The 17735-nt window shown below is 43.0% G+C and overlaps 1 protein-coding gene across 1 annotated transcript in view; it reads right to left on the bottom strand.

Annotated features, from left to right (window-relative positions):
* Positions 1-7228: 7228 nt before the first annotated feature.
* Positions 7229-17735, bottom strand: part of gcn1.L (GCN1, eIF2 alpha kinase activator homolog L homeolog) — a 70343-nt gene continuing 59836 nt past the window's right edge. Inside the window, exons 55-58 of the mRNA XM_018261525.2 lie at positions 10221-10369; positions 9834-9941; positions 8599-8817; positions 7229-8037 (exon numbers count right to left, since the gene is read on the bottom strand). Of these exons, the coding sequence (XP_018117014.1) occupies positions 7912-8037; positions 8599-8817; positions 9834-9941; positions 10221-10369 (602 nt within the window). The 3' untranslated portion in view covers positions 7229-7911. The remainder of the gene's footprint in view (positions 8038-8598; positions 8818-9833; positions 9942-10220; positions 10370-17735) is intronic.

Genomic DNA, 17735 nt, shown 5'->3' on the forward strand with positions numbered 1-17735 from the left:
CCCACCTGTGCGCGTGCTTGGCAGTACAGGCTGCGCGTGCATGAGTCGCGCTCTCACCCTGGCGGTCGCCATCTTGTATGCCATCAGTTGGCTACTCTCTGTGCCCGCTTGGTGGGATTTTGCCTGGCTGCATTTCAACTTGAACCAATCACATTATAATAAATTATAACTTTATTTTCGCATAGCTTGCCAAATTGCGCATGACACGCACGTACACATAGGCATAATTGTGAGTTAGCACAAGGCAACAACAACCAGCAAAGGAAAAATAAGAAAAAAAGTCTCTGTCTATAATATAGTAACCACCAAGGTTAGGATTTGACCTTGAGAATAATGGTTACAGTTAAGAAAAAAAAACCATTAACGTCTATTATTATTTATAACATTTCATAACACTGTTTACATTGCAAATAATACACTGGGGCAGATATTTGGAGTCAATTGGTGGACTTTGAAAAATGTAAGTTAATTTTTTTAAAAACTTCAAATCGAATTTGATTCGAATGATCAAATACAGCCTATTCACCCGCAAAAAAAAATGTAATAAATATCAGTTGGTCATTTTTATTTGAATTTCGGTTATGGGAGTTCAAAAAAACTCCCATTTCTTCAAAATCCGACCCTTCCTATATATTTAGATTTTTTTCCTAATAAAGGAAAACTATAGCCCCCAAACAATGTAGGTCTCTCTAAAGAGATTTTGCATGAAACAGCTCATATGTAAAACCCTGCTTCAGTAAATAAACAATTTTCATAATAATACACTGTTACTTAAGGGAGAATTCAACCCCTTAGGTGCAAAAATTCCCCCCCCCCGGGGCAAATGCCCCTAACTTGTTTGTGACTCCTCCGTGCAGGTCCTCTCTTGCGGAGTTCACAGGCTCCATTTTCGCACAAGTGATCTTCTTCCTGTACTGATCGGCATTTGCTGGCGCATGCGCGGTAGGAGGCATTTGCTGGTTGAATCTACTGTGCATGTGCCGAAAGTCACAAAGTTTCTCAAAAAAGAAATCGGAAACTTTGTGAAATTCGGGCACATCCGCAGTAGATTCAACCTGCAAATGCCTCCTACTGCGCATGCGCTATTAAATGTCGAAGAAGAGCACTCGTGTGAAGATAGAGCCTGTGAACCTGCACGGAGGGGTCACTAACAAGTTAGGGGCATTTGCCCAGGGGGGGGAAGGTAGGCAGAGGGAGGGGGGCCTATGCAGGTATGGGGGGGAGGAATTTATGCGCCTAGGTTGAATTCTACTTTTAAGTATTCATTTTGTGGGTACAGTTTTCCTTTAATAACATTGGGGTCAAGTATAATTTTTACCAGTCAGGCCGGTGAAATACTGACCAGGTGGCAACCTTAAATACACTCTACCATGTAATATTTTATTTCTGAGCCAACATGTATTTTATTAGTTGTAATACTAATGTGTAGGCTAGAGTCCTGCAGCGGGTCGGGTACCCGCAAAAACCTGCAGTACCATGCAGGTTTTTCGTTGAAGTTCAAGGTGCGGGTATACCCGCGGGTCGGCGGTTCTGCGGGTTGCGGGTCGGGCTGCGGATCTTCTCAATATAAATATTTGCTCCTTTTTTCTGGTCACGCCCACTTCCGATGATGTCATTTCCGGTACACAATGACAGCACTTCCGGTTTTACTCCCTTTTTTCTGATCATATCTACTTCCGATGATGTCACTTCCGGTTTATAATGACAGCACTTCCTGATTCTTGATGGTCAGCGGGTCGCGGGTCCGGGTTGCAGAGAAGGTACTTGCGGGTCGGGTCGGGTTGCGGGTCCAAGCGGGTAAGAATGCGGGTTGCGGGTGCGGGTTGCGGATTGCAGGTTGCGGGTACGGGTCGGGTTCGGGTCCCAAAAAATGGACCCGCGCAGGACTCTAGTGTAGGCAGCCATCTCAGGTCATTTTGCCTGGCCCTGTGCTTTCAGAAAGAGCCAGCAATTCATAATGGAACTGAACTGAAGGAGTCGCAGTGGGACTTGGATTTTTACTACTGAATGCACATATCTACCAGGGAGCTGTTATCCGGTTACCTTCCCATTGTTCTGCTGAAGAGCTGCTGTGTGGAAAAAGGAAGGGGGTGATATCACTCCAACTTGCAGTGCAGCAGTAAAGACTGACTGAAGTTTATCAGAGCACAGGTCACATCACTGAGGGCACCTGGAAAACTGACATGCCTAACCACATGTCAGATTTTATAATTAAATATAAAATAATCTGTTTGCTCTTTTGAAAAATAGATTTTTGCTACATGCCTTTTGAAAAAACATGATGCCTTTTTCCCTGATGCCTTTTGAAAAACCATGTTTTCCATTGACACAATCCCTTTAACCACCTCTAGGTATTAGAAGAGTCGAGGGTAAAACATGTGGTTTTAAATCCGCTCACCACCAGCTGACCTAAAGAAGCTTGTGATTTGCTGAACAATCTTGTCTTTGTACAACAGTCAATGAATACTTGCTGGTCCTCCAGCAACCAGCTGGAGACTACTATGAGCAGCATGTTGTGTAAAAGTAACTGCATGGGTAGCTCTATGCTAGCTAAAACCAGCACTCCTTTATTTGTTACTGTATATTACTGTTATGGCAAAATTATATATAGCATGCAAAGACAGTGTTATGATAGATGTAAAAAAATAAAAATAAATTTCTAGCGGCAATATCTCTTTAAAGAACTAGAAAGGGCAGGTCCAGTTCCCTTGCATTCATACATAACCATCCATGAACAAGAGAAGGCACCATTTGCAGCAAGTAAACTATGTATCCCAAAGTCACCCAAAGTTTCCTCTCAAGGAAATATAGGTTTACCACGGTAATAATTGCTGGTGGAGAGGCATTTTCAGGAGAGGCATTTTCAGGAGAGGTGTCGATTGCAGTCATGCATTTTTATCACGGGCAACAAATCTCGCCATCGTCCTAAAGTCAGAAGATCAGCATTGCCTCTGCTAGTGTAAAACACCCCAATGTCAATTTCCACTAAGTTAAACCATTCACACAATTTAAAGAGGATTATAAAGGCAAAAAAAGTGTAAAAAGATAAAAGTACTTTTAAGGAACTAATATATATTAACTAGCTGAACTCTCTGTACTCACCCTATACTCTCACTATAGTTGTACTCTCACTACCCTCCTTATTCTGAATACATGGAATACATTCTTCAGTGTTTCCTGTTGAAACATGAAATGCTCTTCATAAACAGGGCTTGTTCACCTTTGAGATTACTTTTAGTATGATGTAGAGAGTAATATTCTGAGACAATTTGCAATTGGTTTTCATTTATAATTCAAGGTGTTTGAGTTACTTAGCTTTTTATTCAGCAGCTCTTCAATTTGCATTTTAAGCAATCCGGTAGCTAGGGTCCAAATTACCCTAGCAACCATGCATTGATTTGAAGAAGAGACGGGAATATGAATAGGAGAGGCCTGAATAGAAAGATGAGTAATAAAAAGTAACAATAACAATAAAGGTGTAGCCTTACAGAGCATTTGTTTTTTAGAAGGGGTCAGTGACCCATTTGAAAGCTACAAAGAGTCAAAAGAAAAAGACAAATAACTATAAAATTATAACAAATAAATAATTCAAACCAATTGAAAAGTTGCTTAGAATTAGCCATTCTATAAAATACTAAAAGTTACCTTAAAGGTGAACCACCCCTTTAACATTACACCTCTTGACTTACTTCACAAAAACAAATAAACCCCTTTTGCATTGATATTGACCTTTTAGAAGACTTGTGTTTTCAAATTTATCCTATAAGAAAAGGATAAACACTGGCTTCAGACACAGAAACGGTCCTTTTCCTGAAAAGATCAGTGTTAGGTAAGTCTACACTGGGCGTTTTGGGGAGATTTGGTCGCCTGGCGACTAATCGTCTCGTTTTTGCGGCAACCAATCTCCCCAAACGCCTTCCCTCACTGCGACAGCTTAAAATGAAAAAACGCCGGCACTAATCACACGCAGCGGTTTATTTTCAGAAGTCGCCCGAAGTTGCCTCACGAGGAAACTTTATGGCGACTTCGGAAAACGAATCGCCGCAGGCAACTAATCTCCAGCAAATCCTTTCCCACTGGTGATAAAGTAAATAGTCAGTAGTAAAACATATGCATTGCTTTCATTTTCTGAGGAAACTTGGTGGTTTAGGAAAATCATGCATCTGTTATACCACCGGCAATTTACTTCACTATCGCCTAGGCTACTAATCGAATAGGCGACTAATCTCCGGTCACCATTACCCTAAATCCCCATATGTTTATACATGAAGTGATTGACAACTGCAAGATTTCCGAATTAATATGTAATTCTAGATGTTTTGTTTAGGTCAAATAAAGGGGGCAGTATAAATCCTTTTTCAAAATGAGTTAGTAGGGTTTGTGCTGAACATACTTATTTATGCCTATTTATTTAAAGGGGTTGTTCACCTTCAATCTACAAATCTTATGAAACCACTAACAATGTTCTCAATGTTTTAGAAAAACCATTTTCCATAACAAAAAGAAAAAATGCCATTGTAAAAGCTAATTTTTATAGCTATTAACTCAGTCCTTCTTCTGTCTCTCTGACCAGTTTTCTGAAGTGATGGGAGTGGCCTATTTTGAACCTGACACACCAAGAACTTCCTATATGATGACATCATCATGCCCAGTCTTTGCCCTTACTTGTTTCCTATTGGATGTTGATACTGCCCTCCTCCTAGTAATTTATTGGGTGTTTGTGAACTGTAACCAGTCACATAATTTGAATGGTCATTGGTTGATTACTCAATTGTTATGGCAGAGGTTAACAGACGCAGCAGATAAACAAACCTGCCTTGTAACAATCACACAGCCATGCAGACAAATACTGCAGAAAAGGAAGGAGCAACATTGTTCTCAAAATTCTGGCACTCTCCTTCTGCCTAGACTAAAACTGAATGGAGTGCCAAAGGGCTGCAAACTTTTCTGGGAATAAATACTGACGTTTCTATATTTTTATCTTTTAATACCTTTGGCATTAAGCATAATGTCAGTTATTTACAAAATTGCAACAAAACCAGCACTGACTTGCTGAGAAACGTATGTAACTTACACATCTAGCAGGGACAGTAGGGCTGCCACCTCACCCTTTTAAAACCAAACACATATGAAATCCACAGGCTGCATGGCTAATTATCAACTCATTTAGATGCTGCAGACTGAACTGATTTCTGTGCAGCCATGTATCATGCATCTAAATGAATTGCTAATTAGCCATGCAGGCTGTGGATTTCATATGTGTTAGGGTTTTCACCTCACCCTTTTAAAACCAAAGTGACAGGCAGAGCAGAGTTGAGGGCAGGTAGGTTTTTTGAACATTTTGTGCGCTCTCCCAGGGGGACGGTAATTTACCTAGGAAAACGATACCTTTTTTAAGTGTTTAAGTGTTCCACTTCTGGAACAAGATTTAGAGCTCTAAATACCAAAAAATTAAAAAGTTATATTTTTCATGATATAGGGATCTATACCAGAAAAATATTTCACTTCATGCACAAAAATTCAACTCATTTGGAAAGCCTCAAGCTCATACAAATAGTCCCGGAAGTCACGTCAGCTACTGAATAATTATTTTTTATGAGGTAAATACACAAAATAATACATGGACCTCTGGAAAGTACAAGTGTCATCTCCCATAGTATTCATTATAATCAAATAATTCAAATTTATAAAAATGATTTCCCTTTTCTCTGTATTAATAAAACAGTAGCTTGTACTTGATCCCAACTAAGATACAATTAATCCTTATTGGAAGCAAAACCAGCCTATTGGCTTTATTTCAGGTTTATATGATTTTCTAGTAGTCTTAAGGTATGAAGATCCAAATTATGGAAAGATCCATTATCCATAAAACTCCAGGTGCCAAGCACCTCGATCCCCCCCATCTGCACAGTTGAAGTCTCTGCTGCACACAGCCCACACTCCCCCTCCCTCTCACAAACTTGTAACAGTTTCTCTTCAGTACCTGAATGCTGCTCAAATTCCCCAGCACAGCCCAGCACAGGAAGCAGTGGCAGATTGACATCAAACATAGCCAATAGGAGTTAAGTTAGCTGCCAGTACAATGTGTGATGTCATATAAGGAAGAGGAAGTGAACACTGTAGTGTTTTTGGGGGTCAGTGACCCCCTCCCAGCACAGGGTCTGTGTGGAACTGAAGGATTAGTACAGGAAAACTTCTGAGGTGAATATCTCTTGAACTGTACTTTTTCTGTTAACTATTTCTATGGAAAAGTTTGTTCTATTCATGTGAACTGTTAGATTTGTCAATTTGTTACAAAGGTGAACAACCCCTTTAAGACATCTGTTTTTGTTATTTCTAGCACTAAACAAGAAAAATACTCTCTCACTTTCTAACTTCCTGTTAAAAAATAATAAAATGCATTAATATTTGTATAATACACAAGAGCCACACATTTTCTGTAAAATATATCCTTATAAATGATGCTTAGTAATGTCATCAGTTATAATCGGTAGTGATGGGCGAATTTATTTGCCAGGCACAAATTTGTGGCAATTTGCGCATTTCGCTGCTGGCGAATCAGTTTGCAAATTTGCAGTGAAAATTTACCGGCGTCAAAGTCTTTAGACAATTTAGATGCCGGCGACGATTAACAGACGCCCATTGACTTTAATGGTTGCCAGCGTCAACTTTGATGCCAGCGCCCATTTTGACGCTGTCGAATGGTCGCCAGCGTCAAAATCGGCGTTCACCTGTTTTCAAGAATTGTTGATTTTTATCACGTTGGTCACGTTTCGCGAATTTCACAAAAATCTCTGGGCGAAACAGGACGAATTCGCCCATCACTAATAATCGGTCACTTTAAAGTCACTCGCTACGTTCAATTTTCTTTCCCCTTCCCCCTCGCTGATTTGGGTTCAGATTCAGTTTGGCCAAATCTTTCACGACGGATTCTGGGGTTTCGACCAAATCTTTCACGACGGATTCCGGGGTTCGACCAAATCTTTCACGACGGATTCCGGGGTTCGGCCGAATCCAAAATAGTGGATTCGGTGCATCCCTAACTAAAAGTTAATTCTAAGGAGGAACAGCACTTTTATGCCCTAAATGATTCCAAAATGTGATGTCTGAGATCTAAGTAACCCACGGGGACATAAACATCTGTCTCCTTTAGGAGAATATCATATAATATCAATTGTCACTTTAAAAAATAAAAATAAAAAAAAAGAAAGAAACAGACACATAAAACTTACAGTCCCTGTAAACTTTTTACAGTTGGGTTTAATTTTTCATTTGTGCATGTACTCATTTTTGAACAAATTGCAACCAATGTTTTCAATTGTACAATTTTTCAGCAGAAATTTTTAGGGATGCACTGAATCTGCTATTTTGGATTCGGCCGAATCCAAATCTTCGCGAAAGATTCGGCCAAATACCGAATCCTATTTTGCATATGCAAATTAGGGGTGGGAAGGGGAAAACATTTTTTACTTCCTTGTTTTGTGACAAAAAGTCACTCGATTTACCTTCCCCTCCCTAATTTGCATATGCAAATTAGGATTCGTTTCGCCTGAATCCTGCTTAAAAAAAAAAAAGGTTGAATCCCAAACCGAATCCTGGATTCGGAGCATCCCTACTAGTTTTCCAGGTGTTTAACCATTTTTGTGCAAGCATCACTTGCGGCTATGCAGTAACAATTACTGGGTGGAAATGTGTGTATATAAACAAATTTTTAATTATTCTTTTAACCATTTTTGTGCAAGCATCACTTGCAGCTATGCAGTAACAATTACTGGGTGGAAATGTGTGTATATAAACTAATTTTTAATTATTCTTTTAATTAAAAAGAAACAATTGTAAGCCAACACATGCACTACCCAACAAGTGCATTTTCAAAACTGCGGTTACAATCATAAAAGCACATGTTTTCCTTCACGTCAGAATAGTTTCATCAATCTGTTCAGCAGAATCAGGCTGAGCTGCAATCTTCTTTAGAGATCTGCGGGAACTTTCATTAAGCATTTCTAAACTAGCAGTATCCAATATCTTTGTAATGTCCTGCAGAAAAAGGGAAAAAAACAAAACCAAGGCATACTATTATTTTAAGCAATCAAAAGTAATCTTAAAGGGCTTTAAATTAACTTTTAGAATGTAATAAAATGGCCAATTCTAAGCAACTTCTCAACTGGTCTTCATTATTTATTTTTAAGTTTTTTAATTATTTGCTTATTATTTACTTTGGACTTTCCAGCTTTCAAAAGGGGTCACTGACCCCCAACTAAAAAACAAATGCTCTGTAAGGCTACAAATTTAATGTTATAGCAACTTTTTATCACTCATCTTGTTATTCAAGCCTTCTCCAGTTCATATCCCAGCCTCCTATTCAAATCAATGCATGGTTGCTATTGTAATATGGACCCTAGAAACCAGATTGCTGAAACTGCAAACTGGAGAGCTGCTGAATAAAAAGCTAAATAATAACGCAAAAAAACATAATAAAGAATGAAAATCAATAGCAAATTGTCTCAGAACACCACTCTCTACAGCATACTAAACGTTAACTCAAAGGTGAACAACCCCCTTAAGTTTCTATACTTGTATTATTTCCGATTTACCTACCTGGAATAGGTCATTGCCTGCCCTCATTTTTAGTAGGTTGACTATGGTCTGGTCGCTGTAGGCCCGCACACTTGTATTTTTGTCTTTTGTATTGTCTAAAAGCACTTTGAGAATTGGTTTGATAGTCTGGGGATCTAAAGGAGGCAAGTGATCTTTGTTTGCCCACCATATCATCTTCTCTGCTACAAGCTTAATATCGCTGCACGTGTTCTGAAGACACTGGGGAGGGGGAAAGAAAATAGTTGTCAGAATCCAAGCATTTTAAGTGTTCTACCGTCACTACATACAGTATATCGTTTCAATGAAATAATTCCAGGAACATTGCCACTGCCCTTATGGTATATTTGTGCTGCTTTCTTATAATGTAATAATATAGGAGTTTCTTCAAAGTGCAGTAATGCATGATATAAAACCATAATGGACCTTTGAGCTATGGCTCAACAACCACTCCCAGTTTCTCAACAATAGCTACTGAGATGCCAGTGCTACAGATTAGCAGCAATGGAGAGTCAAAGGTTGAAGATCACTGCTTAAATTGTTATCCTTTAGAGCTGATCCATGCCATATTCTAGCTTATGCAACATTTTATGAAATGTATACATTTTTTAAAAATCTAATGATTAAAAAACAAACTTTTACAAAACGACACTTTTTGGGGATGGGGAAATTATGAACTTAAATGTAAACCCAGGAAAAGCAATTAAAGTTATTTTTCCTTTTCTGACAACATCCAAAAATCCTGCCTTGTTTTATGGCATTCTAGATAAAGAGCACTAGGTTAACAAGATAAAGCACAAGACAGCTATCCTTTATCGTAAAGATTTATTTACTTTACTACATTGGTGCCTATGAAGGTCTCTATCTAGTATCACAAGCTGTGTTATAACTGAAGTTTGTTCTATTTCCACAAATAGGAAGCTCCAAAGCAACTGCACAGGTAATAACTACAGGTTTGGGGTGACATATATAGAAATTGCCATTTATACCGATGGGGAGCAATTAGCAGCGAGTAGCAGGCATTTTAAAAATGCACTTTGTGCCACAGCTGTAAACTGTAATCGGAGGCTCAACAAACAAGTGTATGATAACTTAAAATCTGAAGCTCTATTGATACAGAGACAAAAAAAGTCTAACATATGAAACTGAATACTTACAATGGCAATTTATGAGGACAATGAGTTTTAAAATGAAAATTGTAAAAAAAAAAATCCTTAAAATTTAAACATTTTACTTACCTTTGTGAAAAGTGTTATGAGTTTTGGAGGCAGGTTTCCCTTTTCTGCCTCAATATAATGTTTCATAAGGAATCCCATCCCTCGGATTCCGCTCACTGCAATTGGAATCTAAAGCAAGATTTATAGTTATGAATCAGTATTAATCCAAATCAATTACTATTCTGCAGTGAGCCATAAAACAAATGATGCTGAACATCCTAAAATGGGACTGATCGATTACTAACATTACTAAGGCATATGGTGCAGGATCAGTGATCTTGTACTGAAATTTAAAATCAATACATTAACTACTCCTTCTAAGAAATGAGCCGCTATGAATGTAATTAAAGATACTACATGTGATATATATATATATACATACATATATATAAAATCTTTATTCCTTACCCTGTCTGCTGTAGCATTACTGTAGACCACGGATTCTATATTACTGTTAAACTGTGGTGTGCAGAGTCTTCTGGATGCAACCTTAATAGCAACAGCAGCAGCCATGCTTCTTCCATGCCTTACCATCCAATCGATTCCAGTAAAATCCGCTATGGGTGAAAGATTAAAAATTAAGAGTTCGGTTCAAATATTAAGGCCAGGGTTGCCAGATCATTCATTTAAAACCAAATACCTATAATATATGCTAAGCGGACCCTTCTTTTAGAGGCAAAACAAATGTTACAAAGAAATCATGGCTGCCTTCCAAGATGCATTTTGTGCCTCCAATTAATCTGTTCAGCCTACTGTCCTATACCCACACTGGACATCTGATCAGTAACTGGATCCAGAACATGATGCGCATTGCATTGGCGTCTATTCAACTATGTGGAATATAAACAAAATAATTATCATTTAAGCATGTATTTAAAAAATCCTCAAATAATTCCACATTCCAGACTACAGGGGTAGTAGTTAGCTCCTCTAGTTCATGGCTGCTTAATATGCACAGTAGTCTACAGCATTAAGGTATCACATGCTTATTATAGGAAATGCTTGGCCATCACCAATTAAATAAATCAGTACAAAAATAATGTGAGCCTACAATTATTACGGTTATACAGATAATAAACGTAACCAAATTAGAATGTAATGAGCCTTCCAAGAAGAAAAAAGGAGATTTTTAGTATAACTTACCGTTAAATCTCTTTCTCTCTAGGCATCGGGGGACACAGGAACCACGGGGGTTAAGCTCCTCCTCCAGGAGGCAGGACACTGATAGCGAAGCTGAAACTCCTCCTTCTCCCTCTTCTATATACCGCCTGCTTAACTCCCCTAAATCAGTTCGATAGCAAGCAGATAACAAGAGAACTATATACACGTAACAAAAGTTAAGGCCACGGGAGACCCTTTCCCATGTCTGGCCAACAACGACCTGTTTCAGGGTGGGCGTTCCTGTGTCCCCCGATGCCTAGAGAGAAAGAGATTTAATGGTAAGTTATACTAAAAATCTCCTTTTCTCTTACGGCTCGGGGGACACAGGAACCACGGGGACTTACCAAAGCAGTCCCATTAACTGACAATTCAGGGAGGGAAGAACAGAAACCAACTGCCTGCTTCAGTCTGAACAAACTACTGATTGCAGGACTCTTCTGCCAAAACTCGCTTCAGCAGATGAAAAGGTATCAAAACGATAAAATTTAGTGAAAGTGTGTACGGAGGACCATGTGGCAGCCTTGCACAGCTGATCAGCGGAGGCCTCATTCCTCCAAGCCCAGGAAGTGCTTAGGGCCCTGGTCGAATGAGCTCTGACCCCCTCCGGGGGGCTCTTGCGGGCCGCTATGTAAGCCTGCCGAATAGTCTCTTTGATCCACCTTGAGATGGTGGCCTTGGATGCCGCTGTCCCTACCCGAGGACCTGAGGGAATTACAAACAAGGATTCGGACTTCCTGAATGAAGCTGTTCTCTCTACGTATGTAGATAACGCCCTGACAACATCCAGGGAATGTAGGCGAACCTCCTTTTCGTTCTTTGGATTCGGACAAAAAGACGGAACCGCAATAGGCTGATTGACGTGAAATGCCGACACCACCTTGGGTAAGAAGGATGGCACCGTTCGCAAAACGACCTTGTCGGAATGAAACACCATGTATCGTGGATCTATGGATAGAGCACTCAACTCAGAGACCCGCCTGGCCGATGAGATAGCCACCAGAAAAATGACTTTCCAGGTCAACACCGGGAGCTCAATCGACCCTAGAGGTTCAAACGGAGGATCTTGGAGGGCTCTCAAAACTAGGTTGAGATCCCATGTCGGGACCGGTCGTCTGAAAGGAGGCACTACATGGGCAGCCCCCTGGAGGAAGACACGTATGTCGTCCTTTAGTGCCAATCTCTCCTGAAAGAGCACTGATAATGCGGAAATCTGCACCCTGAGGGAAGCCAACTTTAAACCGCTCTCGAGCCCCCTCTGTAAGAATAGCAAGACTCGAGATATATCGAGCTGGTCAAAGGGAACTCCCCTGGTCTCACACCAGGATGCGTAGGCATTCCAGACGCGGTAATATGCCTTGGCCGAAGACGGCTTCCTAGCCCTGATCATTGTATCAATCACCGTATCTGCAAAGCCCTTTCCTCTCAAGATATCGGTCTCAACAGCCACGCCGTCAAGGATAGTAGTCCTGGGTTGTGATGCAATATGGGCCCTTGACGCAGTATGTCGGGACGTCTTGGTAGGTGGAACCAGTCTCCCGATGACATTGATATTAGGTCCGTGAACCAGGCTCTCCGAGGCCAGAATGGGGCCACGACGATGAGATGCAAACCTTCCTGTCGAAAACGTCTTAGGACTCGAGGAAGCATTGGAATTGGAGGGAAAATGTATGCGATCTTGAACCGCCACGGTAGGGTCATCGCGTCGACTCCTGCTGCCTGCGGGTCTCTGCTTCTGGCGAAAAATTTTGGAGCCTTCCTGTTGTGTCGAGAGGCCATGAGATCGACCTCTGGTTGACCCCACCTGCTGACTATCATGTCGAACACCTCCGGCAGGAGCTCCCACTCTCCTGGGTCCAGCCGATTCCTGCTTAGGTAGTCCGCCTCCCAGTTCTGGATACCTGGAATGTGCACTGCGGAAATCTCTGGTATCCGTTCCTCCGCCCAGGATAGAATCTGAACCGTCTCTGACCAGGCTGCGACGCTGCGCGTTCCCCCTTGGTGATTTATGTATGCGACTGCGGTCGCGTTGTCTGTCTGTACTCGTACTGAAAGACCTGTCAGGGGTACCTCCCAATGGCGCAGAGCAAGATATATTGCTCGTAGCTCCAGAACGTTTATGGGTAGTTTGGACTCCGCGGGAGACCAACTTCCTTGGGCCGATCTCTGATCGAATCTTGCCCCCCATCCGGTCAGACTGGCGTCGGTGGTGAGAATCGTCCACTGAGTATCCCCCCACCGTCGGCCCTCCGCTAGATGTACTGGGTCTGTCCACCACCGTAGAGACTGCAAAGTCACCTGATCCAACCTGATCCTCTGATTCATAGAGGACCTCCGCCAGTTCCGCAGAATGCACAGCTGCAGAGGTCGCAGATGAAACTGCGCAAATGGCACTGCCTCCATGGTTGACACCATGAATCCCAGTACCTGCATGGCAAAACGCACCGACGTTGTTCTGATCTGGATAAGCTGCCGAGCAAGCAATTGCATCCTCTCTTGCTTCTCCCGTGGCAGAACCACTCTCTGGGCACGTGTGTTCAGAATTAGTCCCAAGAACTGCATTACCTGGGATGGAACTAGGAAGGATTTCTTCCGGTTGATCAACCACCCGAATCGCTCTAATGTCCTGATGGTGATTGCCAGATGCTCCTGAGCCTGTTCCAGGGATGCCGCCTTTACCAGGATGTCGTCCAGATATGGCGTGATGGAAATACCCTGAAGGCGTAGGACCGCCGACATCGCTGCCATGATCTTGGTGAACACCCGTGGAGCCGAAGAAAGTCCGAACGGGAGAGCCACAAATTGGTAATGCCGTTGGAGAAAAGCAAACCGTAGGAACTTGTGATGACCTGGCCAGATGGGGACATGCAGGTAAGCGTCCTGGATGTCCAGGGATGCCAGAAATTCGTCCCTGCTCAAGGATCTTATGACCGAGCGAATAGTCTCCATGCGGAATCGACGGTATCTGATGAACTTGTTTAGACCCTTTAGATCCAGAACTGGTCGAAAGGAGCCATTCTTCTTGGGCACCACAAATAAATTTGAGTAGAAACCCTGGAAGATCTGGTCTTCTGGGACTGGCACGATAACTCCGGCCTGAAGAAGTCCCGAAACCACGGTGAAAAAGGCCTCTCTCTTTGGATCTCTCTGAGGAATCCTGGAAAGGAAGAATCGTTCTGGGGGACGAGATAGAAACTCTATCTTGTACCCCTCCGCTACAAGCTCGTGAACCCACGCATCTGACACCGAGTCGTGCCATACCTCCCGGAACCAAAGCAAGCGACCCCCCACTGCCTGATCTGGCACCGGAGGGCCTGTCCTGTCATTGTGAACAGGACTTGTCAGGGGAGGGCTTCTGTTGGTTCTTCCGAGGCTGCCAGGCCTGACGGCTCTTATGTTGAAACCTGTTCTTGGCTCGGAAGGAAGAGGTGGATCGAGCTTCTCTAGACGATCTGGAGGTTTGGCCACGAAAAAACCTGCCGCGCCTCTGGCCGGTATGGATGCGAGATTTGTGTTGGGGCAGTAAAGTACTCTTTCCCCCAGTGGCCTGAGAAATTATCTTCTCTAACTCGTCCCCAAACAGACGTCTGCCCTTAAAAGCCATGGATGTTAGGGCCTTCTTAGAGCTGAGATCCGCTGTCCAATGCTTCAGCCAGAGTGCTCTGCGCGCTGCTACTGCCGTGGCCGATGTTCTAGCGGATGCCTGCAATGAGTCCAGAAGAGCGTCTCCCAGAAATGCATTGGCATCCACCATCTGATCAGCTAGGGAAGATAATTCTGCCCTGGGCAAATTATTCTTGAGACCATCTAGGAGCTCCTGAGCCCAGTCCGCCATAGCCCTGCTGACCCATGCCGCTGCAATGATAGGCCTAAAGGTGGAGCCTGCGGAAATAAAAATTGAACGTAAGAACCCCTCAAGGCGTTTGTCGGTGGGATCCTTAAAGGCTGCCGCATCTGGGACAGGAAGAGCTGTATTCTTGGACAAGCGTGACACCGGAGCGTCTACTGCTGGAGGAACGCCCCATTTCTCTGTTAAATCCCTGGCAAAGGGATAAGAACGAGAAAACCTGCGTGAAGGTTGAAACTTCTTTTCTGGGCAGTCCCATTCCTGTTGGATAACCTCACCCAACTGATCGTGAAAAGGAAACTCCGCACTCTGTTTACGCTGTCGCTTAAATGGTCCCTTGGCTCCCGACCCTGCTCCAGATGGCTCCTCCAACTGAAGGGAGGTCTTGATTGCTCTGATAATTCCCTGAATATCATGTGGCACCTCCTTGTCAGGATCAGGAATACCATCTGAAGATGCAGACGAAATCTCACCCTCACTAAACTCAGAGTCACCGATATCGTCTGCTGAATCCTCCGACGATACAGACAAAGGCACCCTTCTCTTGCTCGGGGCCTTCCTGTGCTTAGCCTGCGGTTGAACAGATAAGTGAGCAACAAACTTATCCAGGGACGAAGACAGGTTTGCAATTCCCTGTAGGCTAGCCAGGGATTGGGACAGCTGTAGCGCCCAAGTAGGAGGATTGTCCCCCATAGAATAAGAATGGGAAGCTGAAGCCCCTGAAGAGCCCCCAGCAGGAGCATCACTAGCCATTCTGAGACCTCCAGAGCTATGGAGGAATTAGCAGTCTCCCCTGATGCTGTGCAAGCTGCACAGGTCGGGTCCCCTTGACCCTTGGGAAATTTGGCGCCGCATGAAGCGCAGGCTAGGTATGTAACAGAGGCAGAGGACCTAGTCTTCCCTCCCCTGGGAAACATGGCCTCCCTGCAGCCTTAGACCTCTGGAGCGTGTATTCCCACACCCAACCTCCTCCCCCACCAACCGCACCTGAACGGAGAAGAAGGAGAAGCAGCAGCCACCCGTGCCTGGAACTCCCCTCTCTACCTTGCCGAAGATAAGGCTCTCCGCGCGCCAACTGCGTTACTGAAACAAACACTGCGCGTTAAACCACACGCCCGACCGTGTCTGCCGAGCCGTGCTAGGACGCGAGGAGCCGGGAAGGAAATGACGTCAACAGGCAGGCGCACAGGAGCTGCCGCCTGCTCTGGGTCCTAATGCCCCTCTCCTAACGGCGTACTCCTGCACGGGGCTGCTCACCTCTCCCTCTCCCTCCCGCCAGGGCGTTGGTGAGAGGACTGCAGGATAAGTGCGGTCCCCTTAGTGCACTAACGGTGTACTTACCGCTATTCCAGGGACCCAGAGCTCCCCTCAGGAGCCTCTCAGACTGGCCAGTCAGGGTCCTGCCATGCTGGCAGGCCCTATATGATGGATGGCCAGCTTGCCAGCAAGACTTACAGACCCCAGTCGAGGAATCCCGCGATGGGGGCTAACATTGGAGAACAGGACTGTCCCTGACTGCAGTTTCACCCCGGGTGTCAATGCTATTCATTGACCGTAGAATCACTACCAGTCGGGCCTCCTAGAGGCCTAGTCCCTACCTCCTTGGAAGCAGGACACTGAAAAAACTGATTTAGGGGAGTTAAGCAGGCGGTATATAGAAGAGGGAGAAGGAGGAGTTTCAGCTTCGCTATCAGTGTCCTGCCTCCTGGAGGAGGAGCTTAACCCCCGTGGTTCCTGTGTCCCCCGAGCCGTAAGAGAAAGAGAAAATATTTTGGGCTCCCTTTTAGTATGAAATCTTAAAGGACCAATAACAACAACAACATAAAAATGAACAAAAGGGCTTTGCATTCATTAAAATAATGCACCATTATCCTCCGAAATCCATGTCACCAAATTGTGTTCTCTTGTAAGTGATACTAAGCATGTTTGTGAAGTTCAATGGCAGATGTGAATCCAATTTCTCATCAACAGACCACGTAATCTCTTCATAAACTCAACACCTTTATTACTTTATACACGTTTTATAAAGCATATGGGCAGGAAGAGGCTCAGGCTTAAAGGAACCGTAAAAACAAAAAATGAAAGTGTTTTAAAGTAATGAAAATATCATATACTGTTGCCCTGCACTGGTAAAACTGATCTGTTTGCTTCAGAAACACTCCTATAGTTCATATAAACAAGCTGCTGTGTAGCAATGGTGGAAATTGAAAAAAGGCTAACCGGTTAAATAGTAGATAACACCATTATGTTCTACAGAGCTTATCTGCTGTGTAACCTGAACCCTTTCTCCTGTCCACATTGCTACACAGCTGCTTATTTATATAAACAAAAATAGTATTTCTGAAGCAAACACACCAGGTTTACTAGTGCAGGGCAACACTGCAGTATATTTGTATTACTTTAAAACACTTTTCTATTTTGATGTTACTGTTCTTTAAAAGCATTTCTGGCAGTAGCCACTTCTTCAGGAGATACAGCTAATGTTATACTACTTATGTTGTCATACTATATGGGATTTTAAAAAACAGTTTGCATGTTATATTTATAGGTTTACTTTGGCTTTACTTTTCCTTAAAAATAAAATCAAACAATAACCTTTACCAATGACAATCACTTCCCAAAGAGTAACTACAATCAGCAATTAAAAGAGACTTCATACGAGGTCTAGTTAGGCTTCAATTTTGCTTTATTATTGCACCTGCTAAAGCCATACCATACCCTGTGTCCTTCGCAGCCTACCAAAAAAATGGATATTGACCAACAAAAGAATAGTATATCTTACCTTCATGGGGTTACATAATAAAAAGTACATTTGACCAGGGGCAGTATACCATAGCAACCATTTAGCAGATAGCATTTGTTGGTCAAACACTATTTGTTGCTTTGTGCATCTGGGCAAACAGTGTGCCTTTTATTAC

The sequence above is a fragment of the Xenopus laevis genome, chromosome 1L (assembly GCF_017654675.1).
Source record: "Xenopus laevis strain J_2021 chromosome 1L, Xenopus_laevis_v10.1, whole genome shotgun sequence".
Classification (NCBI taxonomy): domain Eukaryota; kingdom Metazoa; phylum Chordata; class Amphibia; order Anura; family Pipidae; genus Xenopus; species Xenopus laevis.